The sequence below is a fragment of the Solanum tuberosum genome, unplaced genomic scaffold, assembly GCF_000226075.1.
Source record: "Solanum tuberosum cultivar DM 1-3 516 R44 unplaced genomic scaffold, SolTub_3.0 scf00477, whole genome shotgun sequence".
Classification (NCBI taxonomy): domain Eukaryota; kingdom Viridiplantae; phylum Streptophyta; class Magnoliopsida; order Solanales; family Solanaceae; genus Solanum; species Solanum tuberosum.
In genome coordinates, this window is record NW_006239397.1 from 122,796 (window position 1) to 141,062 (window position 18,267).

An 18,267-nucleotide genomic window follows, 5' to 3' on the forward strand; every position below is an offset into this window, starting at 1 on the left:
GTTTGTTGTGCTTAGACAATCACAATATTTTATTGTTCTTGATCTTTTAATTTCTTGTAAGATCTACACCGTTCGTTTGTTAAAAACATATTTTTATATTTAGTAACTTTTAAAATATTTATTTTATTATTTTCAAATTTCGTGTCAAGCTAACCAATACGTATTCATATAATTTAAAAACTATGTTTGCTAATTTTGACCCTGCCGATACGTATATAGATGTTTTCCTTGTTTATATCCCGCATAATCCGACGATCAGAACAAACAAAAAGTACGCGTCAATTTTTCTCTCTATATATACGCCAATTATACCTCCACCTCTTCAAAATTGTCTTCTTCCCTCTCTATATCCTCCATTGATGGTCTCAAATCAAACTATTTTCTTCTAAAAAATTATCAAATTATCAAATTCTCAAAATGGGTTCTTCTTTATCCCTTTTCTTGAATCCACGTGGTTCCGTCGCTGTACCGCCGGCGAATCCCGGTTTGGGTGACTTGCCGGAGAGTTGTGTGGCTTCAGTTATGGTGTATTTGAATCCGTCGGAGATCTGTAGTCTTTCGATGCTTAATCGTGGTTTTAGGGCTGCTTCTTCTGCTGATTTTGTATGGGAATCGAAATTGCCGATAAATTATGAATTGCTTATTGATAGGGTTTTTGGTGGGGTTGATGATTTTTCTAACAATTTGTGCAAAAGGGATATTTATGCTAGGCTTTGTCGACCTAGTTATTTTGATGGTGGCTCAAAGGTAAAATCTTAATCTTTTTTATATTCAGGGGCGGAGCTAGAAGCCCGTATAGATTTTGTTCAAATAGTGTATTTGTGTTTATAAATTCATTAAATCTGTACAAATATTAAATTTAGGTGAATTGGGGTTGTTGAGGATAAGCTTTTTTGTGATTAAATATTCTGAATAAATTGTTCTGATGGGTTTTTATTGATTGGGATCTATGCAGAAGGTTTGGTTAGATAAGGGTACTGGAAGGGTTTGCCTATCAATCTCTGCAAATGGATTGGCGATAACAGGCATTGACGATAGGAGATATTGGAGTCGTATTAAAACAGACGAATCAAGGTGAGGGGTAAAAAATGTTTTTACTTTTGTTATCAAGTTATAGCAGAATGTATATTTGTATGTGTGTGTTTATTGATCTGTGTGTTTTTAGATCGGCTGATCGAATCCAATTCTTCAGGCATTTTTGATGAATCCTCCTGTAAAAAGGTTCCTTTTTACAATTCTTCGGGGTGGCCCAGATGGCTTGGCTTGGGACTTCCACAATGGAGGTCTCAAGTTTGAAACCCCTTGCTTGCGACAGCAGAGGGTTGGCCTTCTGGGTCGAGCTCGTCTCATGGGGCTTGCTAGTGTGGTTTACCTCTCATGTGTGGTTTGCGAGCTATTGCACATGAGTGGGGTTTACCTGTTCATCAAAACAAAAGAGGTGCCTTTTTACATCGTAGTCGACTGTATGAATCGAGGTTGTTTAGTTTGGTCTTCTATGTCTCCTTGTTGCCTCTGGCAGGGAGATTTTATGAATATTAGATAACTCTTGCCTGTTTACCGCTTATTTGAAATTGAAACATGAGTAGTAAAGTGATTCTTTCTATGCATTTCAGGTACTCGATACCTTAATTCATTTAGCAATTTCTCATTCTGCCTTCTTACTATAGTAAAAATTTAATGGAATAGCTTTGGAGAATTGTTTTGAGAGTTTTGGTACTTGAGAAGTAATCTGAACTATTTGACACATCAGTAGACATATTGATTGGTAGATATGTGTTTTAGATGCATAAAGTGCTTTGGTGTGGTTGATATCAGTTCCTTTAAGTGAGAACAACTTATTTGCTTGAAAAGAGAAATGTTCAAGTTTTACTTACTTCTGCTGATTGCGTGTCCTCATGATTTGCCTAGCAGTTATCAATCGGAACTCTCTTCATAGTATGACATCTTATGACCAGTAAATTAGTCAAGAATATGCCTTTCGCTTAGCCTCCAAAGAGAGTTTAAAGAACTGATCTCTGTTGTTTGAAAAATTGCCTTCTGGTGGTGGCTTTTCGAGTATGACATAATTGCATTATGTTTTAGATTTACTGCTATCTGTTGTACACATTAAAACATTCTAAATCTTAAGATATACCAATACTTAAGGATTTTTTTAATTTCCTTCTCTGCAGATTCCAGTCCATTGCGTATCTCCAACAGATATGGTGGGTTGAAGTGGGTGGAGAGGTTGATTTCCCATTCCCAGCAGGGTCCTATAGCATTTTCTACAGGCTGCAAGTAGGACGTTCCTCTCGGAGATTTGGACGGCGAATTTGCAACTCCGAGCATGTTCACGGATGGGATAAAAAGCCAGTGCAGTTCCAGCTCTCAACATCTGATGGTCAGCAAGCTACAACCCAGTGTTACATGAAAGAACCTGGAAAATGGAAATATCACCATGTAGGAGACTTTACGGTTACAGGGTCTGCAGCAAATATGAAAGTTAAGTTCTCCATGACCCAAATCGATTGCACCCACACCAAAGGTGGACTTTGTGTAGATTCTGTGTTAATATGCCCGAGCGAGTTTACAGAGAGGTTAAAGCGTTTTTAGTTTGCTTGTAGGTCTCTTTAGGAAAGAGTTTATAAAATAGTTAAGAGGTAGCAGTATCCATCCATAGTTCTGGAGAAGTTAGTAAGGAACGGCGATCAGATCTATATTAGATCGAGTCAATGTGTGTGTACGTGTATGGCGGGCTTTTTAAATCCCAACGACACGTGGTAATAGGTATCATAGGGCTTTATCTTTGAAGTTGACGACACCCCCTTCACGCGAAGTGGTTGTTGTACTGAGTTCTTAGTGTATGTTAAATGAAACTACTTTGTTCATGTGTACTTTGAAGTTTGATCTTAACAAGCGAATGGAAGCAATATTCTTTGGGTTTGATTGAAATTGGATTCTTTTTCCTGCATTGAATGATATCCGTGACTTCGTCTTTTGCTTGTAATTGGATTGGAAGCCACTGGCGATGCCTTCTTGCCCGTGTAATTGGCCTTGCCTGCTAGGTGCGAAAGTGCGTAAAGTAGGCTCATTCTTTGGTTTGTAAAGATTTCTTGTAGTTATTGTTACAGAATGACCTCAACATTGTAAACTCACAAATGCTTCCTCAAATTGTTAAAACTTTCATTGTGCATTGCCTCTTTTTATTAAATGATATTTACTAGCAGGGTTGGCAAAATCAACTCATAAAATCCTGATCCGGTTAACCTGTATAGATTTGACCATGTTAGTAACTTGCTTATTTTATTAATGGAAAAACTACATAAATAAATCATAAAACTCAAAATAATTATAAGTTTATTCCATTGCAACGTTGTTTGGTTGAAAATGAATGGGTCCCAATTAGTGTGTATTGCAGTGAGCTACAACCAACTTTTTTGTCACTTGTTTGTTTTTGAAATATCCAGCTATGCAATTGATATGTTAAAAACATTATCATTATACAACAAAAGAGAAGTGTATAGTACATTCAAAATTAAAACATCCCAATTTGAAGGGACAGACATGAAATTTTACTTGAATAAAGAGTCTTTCGAAAACAAGTTCTTTACCTTCACAAGATAGTGATATGGTTGGGATACACTCTATTCTATCTAGGCAAAATGGTCCGATGAACCCTTATACTTGTATGCGTTTGTAGTCTGAACCATTTTACTTAACATTTTATCAACTAAATCCTTAAATTCGTTAAAACATTATATTTTAAACCTTTTTCTCATTAGATCTTTGTGTGTGTAATCCAACCTCTTACACTTGCAATTTCATGTCATTTTTCAATGACACGTCATAAATTAAATATTAAGAAAATAAAAAAATCAAATATTTAACTTTTATAAATTCTGATATTTTTTAAATAGTCATGTTCTTCCATATTCATATATCCTTATAATTTGAGCACCAAATTCATGCCAAATAAATGAACTTCTTCTTTATTTGACTTGAAATTTTAACTACAAGTTCACTAACTCAAATCCAACGAGCCCCAATCACAAATTTGAATTAATTTCATAAATTCATAAGACCCATTTGTTGTTATTCAAGCTTTCTCAAGCTTATCAATGGAGTTTTCAACTTTTTCAATACCCACTATCACCTTTTACCTTGATGCATATCATACCTCCTCTTTGAATCTAACTAACACCAACAATGGTTTCAACTTTTAAAATAAAGAAAAAGACTAAGAATTTAGAAAAATGGGGGCTAAAAAAAGAAATTAATGGCGGGATTTTGATTTGTTGCAAAGAGGAGAGTGGGTTGAAGAAGAAAAAGAAAAAAAAGAAAGTGCATGACAAGTGATTTTGAAGAAAAGAAAAGAATGGGTATGGTGGGTGATTTTGTTGAAGAAGAAGAGAAGAAGAAGAAGAGAAGAAAGTTTAGGGTTATGGGTGGAAAGAGTGTTGGAGAAGAAGAGAAATTGGGGTGGGGTGGGGCGGGGTGGGGTGGGGTGGGAGTGGGTTAGTGAGGAAATAAGTTTTTTTGATAAAAAAAATATTTTTAAATAAAATTTAGTGTATTTACGTGCTTGAAAGCGAGTGTATTTACACATTTTTCCAACTCAACAATATTTATGCCACATAAATTTGATCAATGGTCAGAGACGTTTCAAATATTGTATTTTAATAAGTTTAAGGGTTCAGTTGATAAAGTATAGAATAAAAGGGTTTAGAATACAAACTCGTACAAGTACAAGGGTCTATCGAACCATTTCGCCTTCTATCCAAACTTCACTTGTGAAATTTTAGTAAACATATTATTGTTATAGACTTTGTACGTTTTTAAGAAACAATGATTAAATGAATATTTATTGTCTTAAAGAAATAATTTGAGGAATGAGGATACAATAAGAAAAGTACATGTAATCTCACATATGATTGCCACAAAATTATTCCATTCACTAAAAATAGGAATGACAATAGGGTGGGACGGACGCGGGGCGGAGTGGGTTTAAGGCTTTGTGGGGCGGGGTGGGTGGGATGCAGGGCGGATTGAAGTGGATCTTTTTAAAATTAATGTGTGGCGGGGCGGGTTGCGATACAATAAAAAGATTCGATTTTCTTCTCTACCAAATTATAATTATTTCTTCTCACTTATAGTCAGTTTATTAGAAATAAAATTGATGATACAACTAAATTTTGATGAAATATTATTAAAATAAATTTTAAAAAAGGGACTTTTTTTTGTAAGGCTAAGAAAGTCACTTACAAATTATTATATACCTATTATATGTATTATCACCCCGTCTAGGGATGGCAATGGGGCGGGGTGGGGTGGGTTTAAGGTTGTGTGGGGTGGGTTGAAGTGGGTTTTTTAAAAATTAATGTGGGGCGTGGCGGGTTGCGAGTATATGTGATTTTATGTGGGTTCAAATTTGATTTTAACGTTTGACATGTTCTAAGAGTGATAGAGCATTTTTATTAAGATATTTCTTTAAAGCTTCTAAAATATTCAAGATAATAAATGAAAATGGTTTGATAAAAAATAATACATTCTCTTACATATTTCCCAATTGACCTTTTAAAAATAAAATTTTAAGTCACAATCCTAAATTGATAAAAATTAATGAAGAAATGAATTTATTTTTAGTATCAAAATTAACTAGAAAAAGAAAATATTAAGAAAATTATATGGGGTGTATACATGCGGGACAGGTCTAGCGGGGTGGGGTGGGGCAGGTTAAAAATAAAAAATTATTATGTGGGACAAGCCGGGAGTCGGGACAGATTAATTTTTTTACGGGTTAAGCTCAACCCGCCCCGCCCCGCCCCATTGTCATTCCTAACTAAAAATAACTAACTGGAGAATGAAAAAAACAAAAAGCAAAATAACTAACTTCATTTTTTTTTGTTCCTTATTGGCTTTCGAATATATGAGTGCGCCGGAGATGGACTCAATGGCGTCGGCGATCGGAGTATCGATTCCGGTGTTCCGTTTCTTACTCTGTTTCGTGGGCACTATTCCTGTGAGTTTTCTTCATCGATTTGTTCCTTGTGTCAGTGGTAGGCATTTCTACGCTGCCCTATCAGGTGCTGTTTTGTCCTATTTGTCGTTTGGGTTCTCCTCGAATTTGCATTTTTTGGTGCCGATGCTTTTGGGTTATGCTTCAATGGTTTTATGTCGACATTATTGCGGTATCATCACTTTCTTCCTCGCATTCGGATATCTAATTGGATGGTACATTCATTAATTCTCTCCTAACATTATTTTCAAATCTCTGTTTTTGATTTGGAATTACAGTATAACTGCATTATCGATCTTCGATGTTTTGAATTTGATGGTGACCTGTACAATTTAATTTTGAAATTCTTCCATTTTCGTTGTTTTAACATCTACTCTTATCTTTTGGCGGATGAATAGTGGCAATGATGAGTTAATACATCTAAACTATCACATTTTCGCGTATTTTATATTTCAACTATTCATTGTTCTGCATCACCTTTTCACGAGTTTCATACCTCAACTATCACTCCCTTCGTATTTAAACATATATACCTTGATGTTGAGTTTGCTTACACATGCCTGTTGTTGTCGATTGAGAACAAAAATTTAGCCAACTCAGCATGTGTGTTCACAAAGGGAGTGATAGTTTAGGTAGATAAATAGAACAATAGATAGTTCAGGTATGAAACTTGCAGAAAGAGGGATAGTTTAGGTGTATTTTTAACCATTAACTCTATGTGTATATATACAATGTAATTTTTCATGAAGGGGATTCGCATGAACGCCCTTTCACACCCTAGCTCCGTCCATGGGTACTCGCATCTATCCTTATTCTCCACTTAAGTTCATGCTGTTTTCTGTGACAGAGTTCAAACCCATAACATGAGCTTAATCGGTGCATTAGTCATGAGCTTTTACCACCAGAACAAACCATTTTGAGCCGTATTTTTATGTTGATCTTGTGCTAATGAGGAAAAGTTTAGTTCTTTAGCAAACATTTGATGTTATTATTGCTGCATGGACTGTTTGCAAGGTGAATCTCCCCCAACCCCCAACAGGAAACAAATCATTCCCTGATGAATCGTTTCCTCGTTATGCTAGTTTTAATTTTTATAATACTGTGAATGAAAACCTTTTAAACTCTATTGATATATTCAAACATTTCGGTGCAGCCATGTGTACTACATGAGCGGGGATGCATGGAAAAAAGGAGGAATGGATGCTACGGGTAAGAACGAACTTCCTCTTTGTCCTAGTCTTGGTTTCTTTTTTAAAACATGACAAAACAAATCACGGTCTCTAACTCCTTTAATTTTCGTCAATGTGTTCAATCCACTTGGCATTTGAGACAAATGAAGCATACGATACTTCTTTAGATAAAAAATATTTCTTGTAAATAGAAATAGAATAAAACCTCAGTTCATGATGAGTTCAGACATTGTTGATATGTAGAAATCTACTGATTTTAAAACAAGAAACAAAATTATGGATTCAGCCTGTATCACTATGATCTGTTCAATGTACGTATTTTTTTTAATTGGCTCCCTCTTCTAAAATTTTAGGAGCTTTAATGGTTATTTCTCTGAAAATAATATCAAGTGTGATCAATTACCAAGATGGATTATTGAAGGAGGAAGATTTGCGTGAGGCGCAAAAGAAAAATCGTTTGCTAAAGTTGCCATCATTACTTGAGTACTTTGGTTATTGTCTCTGTTGTGGAAGTCATTTTGCTGGTCCAGTTTATGAAATGAAGGATTATCTTGAATGGACAGAGAGAAATGGTGTAAGTTCATATCATCATTGTATTGTTGTTCTGCCAAAGGGTATTATCCAACACCGTTTCGTATCTCTCTTTTATGTGTGTAAATTATATACTTCTGAAAAAAAATGTGTATATATACCAAATGTTGGCATTGCCTGAATCCCTTTGCATCTCATTACAATAACTAAACTAAGTCCTTTTCAGATTTGGAAACCTTCAGACAAAGGACAGCCATCGCCTTTTGGGGCAACGTTAAGAGCTATTCTTCAAGCAGCTCTGTGTATGGGATTGTATATGTATTTGGTGCCTCTTTTCCCAATTTCCATGTTCTTGGACCCAACGTACCAAGAATGGGGTTTCTGGACGCGGTTGGGTTACCAATATATGGCTAGCTTTACTGCACGGTGTAAATATTATTTCATATGGTCAATCTCGGAAGTTGCTATCATCATATCTGGCTTCGGTTTCAGTGGTTGGGCAGACATGACTAATCCACCAAAAGCACAATGGGACCGTGCTATAAATGTCGACATATTGGGTGTTGAGCTTGCAAAGAGCTCAGTTCAAATACCTCTTGTATGGAATATTCAAGTTAGCACTTGGCTGAGGCACTGTAAGAATATCTCTCTTTTTAATCCATTTTGTATGTTGTGAGACTTTCAGGAATTGGTGAGCTATATAGTCCTACTCCGTTTTAAATTTATATGACACTCTCGTTTGCCTAGTCTGTTATAAAATGGATAACACATTTCTATATTTAGACACTTTTGACTTTAAACATCTCATTTTATCTTGACTTACTTTTATAGCTATAGAAATGTCATTACATTTTCAAGATCAAAATGTCAAAAGGCACTTGTGAATTGTGATATTTGCCAGAAGTTTTTGTTTTCTCTCCTTAACATTGTGTTTATTCAAACACTGCCATATAAAAGAGACTCGGGGACTACTTGTTATGTTGCATGAGTTGTATTTTCCAGGAAACTGATCGTATACAAACTTTTATGATTTATCAAATAAGGGTCATGTGCCTTAGATTTCTTTGTCCATCATCTTTTAATGAATGTGTAATTAACTTTGTGACAAAGCTAAGCATGATGTGTAATTATTTTATGATTAAATTTCTCCTCTTTTCTGTCGTTTTTTCTGCAGATGTATATGAGAGGCTTATACAGAAGGGAAAGAAGCCTAGTTTCATCCAGTTGCTAGTCACACAGACTGTTAGTGCTGTATGGCATGTAAGGAAATGTTTTTACACAATGTATTCTGCAATCTATCTGCTGAAAGATTTATATGATAACGTATAATCGTGTCCAGATGAATTTTCATGGAACTATAACATGTATGTACAAAACATTTATCAATCAGCATCAAAAAATGACTTTGCCTATGGTGGCATCAAAATTTCACTAAAATACGCTTCAACTCTATGAAGTTTTGTATTTTTTTTTCTGAAGTTGAACTCTTATCACAAATGTTTTCTAACTATAGAAATACAAGTTGTGTCACACTATATATCTTTCAATATAATATATTCCTCTATAAATTCATTTATGATACATAAAACTATTGATATCGAAGTCTTTAAGAAATATCTTGTCTAACTTAAGTTTATTGTGTTACACTGCAGGGGTTATATCCCGGGTACATCATATTCTTTGTTCAATCTGCTTTGATGATTGCTGGATCAAGAGGTACTTACAAATCTTGTTTTGTTTTACTTATAAGCTCTAATACTAATATGCTCTAATTGTAATCTTGTTTTGTCTATGACTATGAGCAGTCATTTATAGATGGCAGCAAGCTACAAGTAATATTCAGTTTCAGAAGACGCTGGTATTCACGAACTTTGTATATACACTGCTAGTTCTCAACTACTCTGCTGTTGGATTCATGGTTAGTTACCTATTTGTCGAATGATGTTTTATTACACGACGTATTTTCTATAAAATCGATGTTTTATTAATGACACGTTTTTTAATGTCATGACATGTTTAAAACCACATTTGATAGGGCTTCTTTCATTTTTGGCCCATCGGCCTAACATTGTTACAGGCGCTAGCCAAAATATACAATAGCTATACACTGATTATGCATGTGTGTGTATATTAGATCACTGAAAGGCATTGGACAGCAATTATCTCATTCTTTAATATCGTATCCAGTCAAACAGTATCATATAAAATGCAACACAAGGAATATAAGATAAAATCTTTGATATAAATTAACAATAGTTTTCTTGTTTATGTTTTTACAGGTACTAAGTCTGCATGAAACACTTACAGCTTATGGAAGTGTATACTATATTGGAACTATTATACCAATTCTAGTGATCTTGCTTGGTAAAATGATTCAGCCAGCAAAACCAATAAGATCTAAGGCAAAAAAGGATGAATGAGTCAGAATCTGATTTTTGGAAAATTGGTTTTTAGAGTTCTTGGTGGAAGAGTTAGAGCTGTTCTTCCCATTACTTTATTTATTATTTTTTTGATTTGTAGAAATCATCAGTTTTGATAGATGTAAACCATTATAGGTTGTGGTGCAGTGGTGGGACTGCTTCACCCTTAACTAGAGATCTCGAGTTCGAGCCTTGGGTATGGAGAAAATCATGTTGGGAGCGCCACCCCCGAATGGGTCCTGCAATGCGCGATTCAGATTTAGTTGGGGCTCCAATGTGGGCTCCGGACACCGGATGAAAAACCAAAAAAAGATAAAAATAGAGTAGTTAGTTTAGCTTTTGGAGTTGATTTGGTTCATTCAGATGAACAGGCCTGTTTGTTACTTAGAGAGGCACAATTATGTCTCTAGGCAACAGTTGAAATTGCACATTGTACCTTTATAATATGTTGGTCTTTAATTTTTGTCCTTCAACAATTGAACGTATGTCCAGTGAGGCATTCATGAGCTGCCCTATTTTGGTTGGTCCAATATAACTAATATATGTAGTATGTCTTTTTTTCGCACGAATACCTACTATTAGATGATTATCAGGTAAAAGTGCATACTTCTTTTTTTCTGCTTCTGTTTTTTTATAATGCATTCAGATGCACACATTTGAAATTTCAGTCATTTTAAACATGTATTTCAGTTATATATGACTGAGTGCAGACATACATGAAAAATGAAAAAGATTGTAAAATGTGAGTTTTAGAGTTATTTTGACAAATTGATGATTGAGGCTTGTTCAAAAAAAATAATGTTTATTTGATATGTTATATATAATGATAATATAAGAAAAATTAATGGTTTTATTAGGTACTAAAAATTTATTTAAAAAAAGTGAAACTTTTAAAAACAACAAACAGTGTAGGCCTTAAATAGGACTATATAGCTATAGTTTGTTTAATTACAAATAATAGCAAAATGTTAGGGGAGGAGGGAAGAGAGAGGCGGGCGAGATCTGGGAAAGAGAGGAGAGAGTGTATTTTTTCGTGGATTTTGGAAAAAAAATACAAATACAAATTGATTTGAAAATAAATGCATATTGAGAGGAGAGAGGCGAGCGAGATCGAGAGAGGGAGGGGAGGGGTGAGCAAGATCGAGAGAGGGAGAAGAGAGGCGAGCGAGATCGAGAGAGGGAGAAGAGAGGATTGAATTTTATATTTATTTGCATTGTATTCTGTATTTATTTTGTACCAATTGTATTCGAAATACAACGAATTGTATTTTGTATTTATTTTGCATTGTATTATGTATTTATTTGAGAACTAGGCTAAAATCATCCCCCAATTATGACTCAAATCTAATGTACATCCTTATATTATCTAAGTGAGCAAAAAAATCCTTATATTATTCAAAAAATAACAAGAATCATCCTTCAGTCTATTTTTGTTAAGAAACTGATTGAACCAATAATTTTTTTTTAATTGGTCATGTCTTAGCCACGACGAAAAGATCAAAGTTACCTAAAAAGAATAAGGATATGGATAGAAAATGAATATTTTATTCTCATAATTTAAATTTTGTGTGTTGTTAGTTTATATGTTTTTTGCATCATCAAGTAAATTGACTTGCAACAATACGTAAGTTTTGAAATATTTATACAGTAGATTCCGATGGTTAGAAAGATTATGTAAAAAATTCATTTTATTATATTATGTGCAACTATTAGAGATTATCTTTAATAAAAAATATATATAGTACATATATACTATATATACAATGCAATTCACATTTTATACAATATACAGAAATACTAGAAATTTAGTGAAATTATGTAGGCATTTTGTTGTGAAAATTAAATAATAATTACTTTATTTGAAATTTTTGAAGTTGGAGTTGTATTTGGCCATATTTTTTACAAAGAATATTTAGAATTTGAATATATTTTGTCTGAATATGATTTAAACCCTCAATTTCTAAAAATTAAAAAAATCATCCAACTTGACTAACTTAACCATGTGTACATATATTCATTCAACTTGACATATTTTTCGTTGGTGGCGTGAGTTTCTTAAAAAAATAGACAAAATGATGAATCTTGCAACTTTTTGGATAGTGCAAGGATATTTTTTGTTCACTTATATAACACAAGGATGTACTTTAGGTTTATGTCATACTTCAGAGATGATTTTAGCCAAAAAATCTATTTATTTTGTATCAATTGTATTTGAAATACAACGAATACAACTGTATTTATCCTTTATTTGACTGGATACAAATACATTTGACAGAGAGGATGAATGCATACTGTATTCGTATGAATACAAACACAATTGATACAAAAATATAAAATACAGTTTCTCGAATACAATTGAAATAAAATACAAAACTCTCATTTATATTTGATCGAATACAATTGATACATAATACATTTGAATGAATTTCTTCTTATTGATAGAAGATAGAGAGAGACGAGAGTAGCTGTTTTCTATAAATCAGCTGTAATTTTTGTCGTTTTTCATAATTTTCCCGAAAAGGATAATATATAAAACAGTAACATTATGACATAGTCATCTCAGATCAACTCATTTCAATCCAAGTAACTTTTAGGTAAGTCAATAACTCATTAATTTATTAAGATTTCAATTTATTTTGACCTGTTCAAATTCAACAAACCCGACCATTTGACACTTCTAACCATATTTAATCCGTTCAAATTTAACTCAACCGTCCACTTCACACCTCTAAACTATTGTGACATCTTACTATGTTACATAAATATCCTTTTTTTAAAAAGGTCCCCGTTGACTGTGTCATTGTTAATGACTTGAGGGGAGGCAATTGATTTGTCAATTTTAAATTAGCTAAGGGCCCTACGAATCATCATATGCAATGGCGGAGTCGGAACTTCGATTAAGGGGTGTCAAATTATAAAGAAATAAAATCGCGTAGAAGTCAAGAAATATCAATATGTAATATATATATAAAAAAAATATTTTTACTCTAACTACACAATGTAATTTTCAAATGAAGGAGTGTCGATCGACAACTCTCAACTACATGTGGCTCCTCTACTGGTCATGTGATTAAACTATTTGTATATAATCCCAAAAGACGTAACAAAAATGATTAAACACATTTTTTTTTTGTGCATAAGAATAATCAAAGACAAGAAATTGTATACAAATAAAATAGGAGTATTTGATTACAATTTCTATAACATTTCACATTTAAAGAGAATAGTTTTTGTTTTTTATTTTTCGTCTCGCGAATGAAACATCAATATCACAACAAATCAATTACTCTTTTTATTTTAGTCGTTCAAGTTTGATTTGGTATACTTCTTAATCTTATATATATAATAACGTACATAACTATGTATCAGAGATATATAATCATGTATAAATAATAATATATAATTATATATTAATAGTGTATAACCATACATATTTTATCAGCCATTGGTGATTTATAAAAATAATAAATGGGAAATTGTATGAAATAACAAACTATTAATTCAAATTAAATGTTATTGCCATAGTTTATTTTATTCGTAATTCACAGCAAACATCCTTTTTTTTTGCCATCTGATTCGGTATTCAATTAACCATTTTCAGTATACAATTACCCATTCGGTATACAGATGTATAAAATGTACAAAATGCGTTTGTGTTTGTATAAAGTGAGAGAAAAGTGTATATACAAATACAAATACATATATTTTCGTCCTATACACTTATAACTATACAAATACAGATCTTATTTTACAAATTACAATGTATAAATGAATTTATACAAAACTGTACAATTTGTATAAAATTGGATGCAAATATAAAATTTGTCATGGAGCGCAATTATGCAAACTATAGCTATAACATACAAATATGATTTTTATGTTTGCTATATGTGAAAATTGCTCTAATAAATTGAATACTGTTATTTATTTATTTAAATTTCTTGTTGTGGGGTATTTGAAACTCAAGGGAATATATAATTAAGTGGGTTAATTTGTTCGTGTTAGGAATAAGATCGTATTATTATACAATAAAGTCTAGAACATGCATGTAATTAATAAAATCTACAGTCAATTTGTAATAAATTGTAATCGAGTCATTTTACTTGAAGGAATTTTGATTCAGTGAATATTTTATTTAATTTTTCATTAATAAAATGCTAATTTATTATATTATCTCTAATTATTACTCTATATGTTGAGGAATGAATAAAAAGTAATTATAGCACTCTTTCTGTCTTAATTTAAATGTCTTACTTTCAATTTTGATATATCTAAAAATATGTCTCTTTCAATATTTAATAAGTTTTTTAATTTCAGTATTTTATATGATACTCCCCCGGTCCATCTTTACTTCTATACTATACTAAAAATAGTTGTCCAATAACATTTGTCCAATTTGAAAAATCAAGAGATATTTTACCTTTTTGTGTCTATTTCACCCTTACTATTCAATATCTAATACATTTTCTAAAGCATTAAATTTAATATATTCAAAGGGTAATATAGTAATATTACTTGTTTCTTAAGGTGTGTATCAAATCAATAGTAGACAACTATTATTGGACATGGGAAATAAGTTTAAGACCCCAAAATTTAAAAGGAAAAATTGTATGAAATAACAAACTATTAATTCAAATTAAATGTTATAACCATAGTTTATTTTAATTGTAATTCGCAGCAAACATCCCTTTTTTTTTTGTCATCTGATTCGGTTATACAATTAGTCATTTTCGGTATACAATTAGTCATTTTATACATTTCGGTATAAAATGTGTTTTGTGTTTGTATAAAGCGCGAGAAAAAGTGTATATACAAATATATATATTTTCGTCCTATACACTTATAATTATACAAATACAGATCTTATTATACAAATTACAATGTATAAATGAATTTATACAAAACTGAACAATTTGTATAAAATTAGATGTTTGTAGCGAATTATACAAATCAAAAGCTCCATAGCAAATATAAAATTTGCTATGGAGCGCAATTATGCAAACTATAGCTATAACATACAAATATGATTTTTATGTTTGTTATATGTGAAAGTTGTTCAATTTAAAATACTACACGTATCTTTAATTTAATACTATATTTATCAAAAGTCAAAATAAGACATTTAAATTAAAATAAATAAAATCTATAATAAGAAAAAACAAAATAAATGTTTTAAAAAGTAAGTTATTTATTTTTCAAATTGGATAATTAAAAATGGTCGGAGGAATAATTATTTGTGTCTAAAGTTTTACTTATATGTGTAATAAACCTTGTTTTCCTCGAATGAGAAACAAGACTCATTCTTTTACTACCAATGTCCAAAAAGCTTTTACACGTGCTAAAACCCAAAAACGTTTTTTTCTTTATTAAATTTGACATAATTTATTTTTATTTTAAATTGCCCAAAAAGATGTCTCTTTCTATATTGAATAAGTTTTTTTACTTTCGTATTTTATAGGATAAATTTAAATGCTACACACAATCACACATCATAAATTTATGACTACACAACTCAAAAATCGGACTAATATATTTAAACTGAAATAAATAAAGTACTTAATCTAATAAAGATAAAATAATAGATGGAGGGGTAATTTTTAGCGCATGAAGGTAGTAATAAATACATGTATATCATCAATAAAGACTGTGGTAAATACTTCTTTCTTTTTAATTAGAGGTCTCGGGGGTATGCGGTTGTCTTTGTTGAGAAGCACTTTACTCCTTAATGTGAGACTTTTTTGAACGAATCTAAATTTAGTCAGACTCCAATACAAATATCAAATACGAGATAGATAATAAATAAAAAATAAAAAATACCCAGGCACTAAACCTTGCTTTCCTCAAATTTGAAAGAGTTTTCTGTCTCATCCAACAAGACTCATTCTTTTACTACTACTAAAAGAATGTCCAAAAATCTTTCTTTACACGTGCTAAAACCCAATAACGTTTTCGTTATTCATTCACTCTCTCTCTTTCATTTTATATGAATATTTTTAAAATATATATATATTATTAGAAGTATAAATAATTTAATTTAATTTTTAATTCTGAAATAATTTATAATTACATAAATATTCAAGCATTGTTTTATATCATAAATTTTAAAAATCTATATTCTTTTTCTTAAATACGATATTAGATTAATTAAATAGTGTCACATAAAATGATACACCTAGATGCATGTATTTTTGCTATCAGATACATCAAAATAAGGAGAGGGGCGAGTGAGTGAGATGAAGGGGGAGATAGTCATGCATCCTAATCATACTAGAATCTACATACATGTATTTGCATATATTTGCTGGTATGATTCACATGTATCTAGGAAACAAAATACATAGAAAAGTGGCGAGCGAGATGAGAAGAAGGCGAGCAATGCTTGTCTATGTATTCCAAATAACGGGTTTATGTCTCATCCAACAAGACTCCCTTTGTCCCTAATTACTTGTCCACTTTTGAAATGACACACCTATTAAGAAAACAATTAATGATACCGTGAATTTACCATTTTACCCCTATTAATTATGAAGTAGATGAATTAAAAACTTAATATTTTCAAGAAGTTCAACATTTTTCAAAGTAATTAATTGAGGGTATAGTAGGTAAAAAAAAATGTTCTTTCTTGACTTGTCAAAATAGACAAGTAATTAGAGACAACTAAAAAAACAAAAATGACCAAATAATTAGGGACAGAGCTAGGGAGTATATTCAAATGATGATATAGTAAAATTATCCTTCCATTTATAGTTTTTTAAAGAATGTGCAGTTTGGTAAATTAATTTAAATAGTAATAACTTATTTTGTTTCAAAAAATATTTGACAGAGTCAAGCAGCCCCACATTTTCTCTCCCGTTCCTTTCACTGCATTTTCTATGAATACGTGTTCCTTAATTTCCTCTCTCTTCATAATCCAAAATCTATATATATAAGAAAAACACTCAACGAGTACATTCTACAATTACAAAATATATACAACGTACGAACAAATAATATTTCGAATTCAATTAATCGAAATTCAGAAGCTGAAACTTCAACAACGATGAATGATTCGAGTAACTCATGTTCTTCGAATAGAACGGAACGTTCGGATGAAGAAAATATTTTATTAGTATCATCTAACAAGCCGAAGAAGCGAGCGGCCGGGAGGAAGAAGTTCAAGGAAACACGTCACCCGGTGTTTCGAGGAGTGAGAAAGAGGAACAACGACAAGTGGGTTTGCGAAATTCGCGAACCCACTAAACAAAAGCAAATATGGCTAGGTACGTACCCAACCGCGGAAATGGCTGCACGTGCTCATGATGTGGCTGCATTAGCGCTTAAAGGAGAGTTAGCCACACTGAATTTCGCGGACTCCGCTTGGCGTTTACCGGTTCCGGTATCTAAGGACCCGAAAGAGCTCCGCCAAGCGGCTGCTAGAGCAGCTGAGGCGTTCGAACCGGTGAGGGATGTAGCACCACAAGAGAATAATAATGTTGTAGTAGATTGTAATATGGTGGTTGATGAAAATGATAATAGTAACTCATGTGGGATAGAGGAATGGGTTGCAAATATGGAAGAAGAAAGTTTGTTTTCACCAAATCCATGTTTATTTGGGAGTCATTTCAATTGGGATGATCATGTGGAAAGTGATGTTGAGGTGTCCTTGTGGAATTATACTATTTGATCTCACATGCAATCTGGGGCGGAGCTACAATGTAATACGAGGTTAAAGTGGACCTATGGTAAATGGTTTAGTGGTTTGTTTGCGGCTTACAAAGTCGTTATCTAACTTAAAATTCAAAACTTGTAAAATTCAGAACTCACATCGTTAACGAGTTATTTCAAGTATGATATTATAAAATGGCATAATACATGAATGACTTTCTAATATATAATTTCGATATTTCACCTAGCCACGCACCTTTAATAATGAGACTATATTAGGAGATCATTTATGTATTACATCTAATAAAAATTTATTAGAAAGACGTGAGGAATATATTCTAGTAGTTAGGTTGTTAGATGCCATCAGAATATGACATCAAATCTCTATATTATATATAATGAATCTCTTAATAAAAATATAGTGTCTATGTAAAATTATTAAGTTCTCGTGAATCAATATATGTAGTGCTCTACGTACATTTGCTAT

General features: G+C 32.2%; 3 protein-coding genes across 3 annotated transcripts; all 3 read left to right on the forward strand.

The window, feature by feature from the left end:
- The first annotated feature begins 268 nt into the window (after positions 1–268).
- LOC102596184 (F-box protein PP2-A13-like) lies at positions 269–2,931 on the forward strand. The gene is made up of 3 exons (XM_006364062.2): positions 269–747; positions 956–1,074; positions 2,172–2,931. The coding sequence occupies exons 1-3, from the start codon at positions 418–420 to the stop codon at positions 2,590–2,592; spliced, it is 870 nt and encodes a 289-aa protein (XP_006364124.1). The 5' UTR covers positions 269–417; the 3' UTR covers positions 2,593–2,931.
- A 2,974-nt stretch (positions 2,932–5,905) lies between these two features.
- Positions 5,906–10,400, forward strand: LOC102596518 (lysophospholipid acyltransferase 1-like). The gene is made up of 8 exons (XM_006364063.2): positions 5,906–6,210; positions 7,149–7,204; positions 7,539–7,759; positions 7,943–8,351; positions 8,891–8,976; positions 9,369–9,432; positions 9,522–9,634; positions 9,996–10,400. Exons 1-8 carry the CDS (start codon positions 5,906–5,908, stop codon positions 10,134–10,136), a joined length of 1,395 nt encoding a protein of 464 aa, XP_006364125.1. The 3' UTR covers positions 10,137–10,400.
- Positions 10,401–16,894: 6,494 nt separating this feature from the next.
- LOC102602465 (dehydration-responsive element-binding protein 1E-like) lies at positions 16,895–17,902 on the forward strand. The gene is made up of 2 exons (XM_015303786.1): positions 16,895–16,906; positions 16,960–17,902. The coding sequence occupies exons 1-2, from the start codon at positions 16,895–16,897 to the stop codon at positions 17,797–17,799; spliced, it is 852 nt and encodes a 283-aa protein (XP_015159272.1). The 3' UTR covers positions 17,800–17,902.
- The last annotated feature ends 365 nt before the right edge of the window (positions 17,903–18,267 follow it).

What these genes read in the sequence shown, in the direction of transcription:
- LOC102596518 (XM_006364063.2), top strand. Translation starts at nt 5,906, where the DNA reads ATGAGTGCGCCGGAGATGGACTCAATGGCGTCGGCGATCGGAGTATCG. An exon ending in TTCGGATATCTAATTGGATG is followed by an intron (nt 6,211 to 7,148) that starts GTACATTCATTA and finishes ATTTCGGTGCAG; the next exon opens with CCATGTGTACTACATGAGCG. An exon ending in AATGGACAGAGAGAAATGGT is followed by an intron (nt 7,760 to 7,942) that starts GTAAGTTCATAT and finishes AGTCCTTTTCAG; the next exon opens with ATTTGGAAACCTTCAGACAA.
- LOC102596184 (XM_006364062.2), top strand. Translation starts at nt 418, where the DNA reads ATGGGTTCTTCTTTATCCCTTTTCTTGAATCCACGTGGTTCCGTCGCT. An exon ending in ATTTTGATGGTGGCTCAAAG is followed by an intron (nt 748 to 955) that starts GTAAAATCTTAA and finishes GGATCTATGCAG; the next exon opens with AAGGTTTGGTTAGATAAGGG. An exon ending in ATTAAAACAGACGAATCAAG is followed by an intron (nt 1,075 to 2,171) that starts GTGAGGGGTAAA and finishes CCTTCTCTGCAG; the next exon opens with ATTCCAGTCCATTGCGTATC.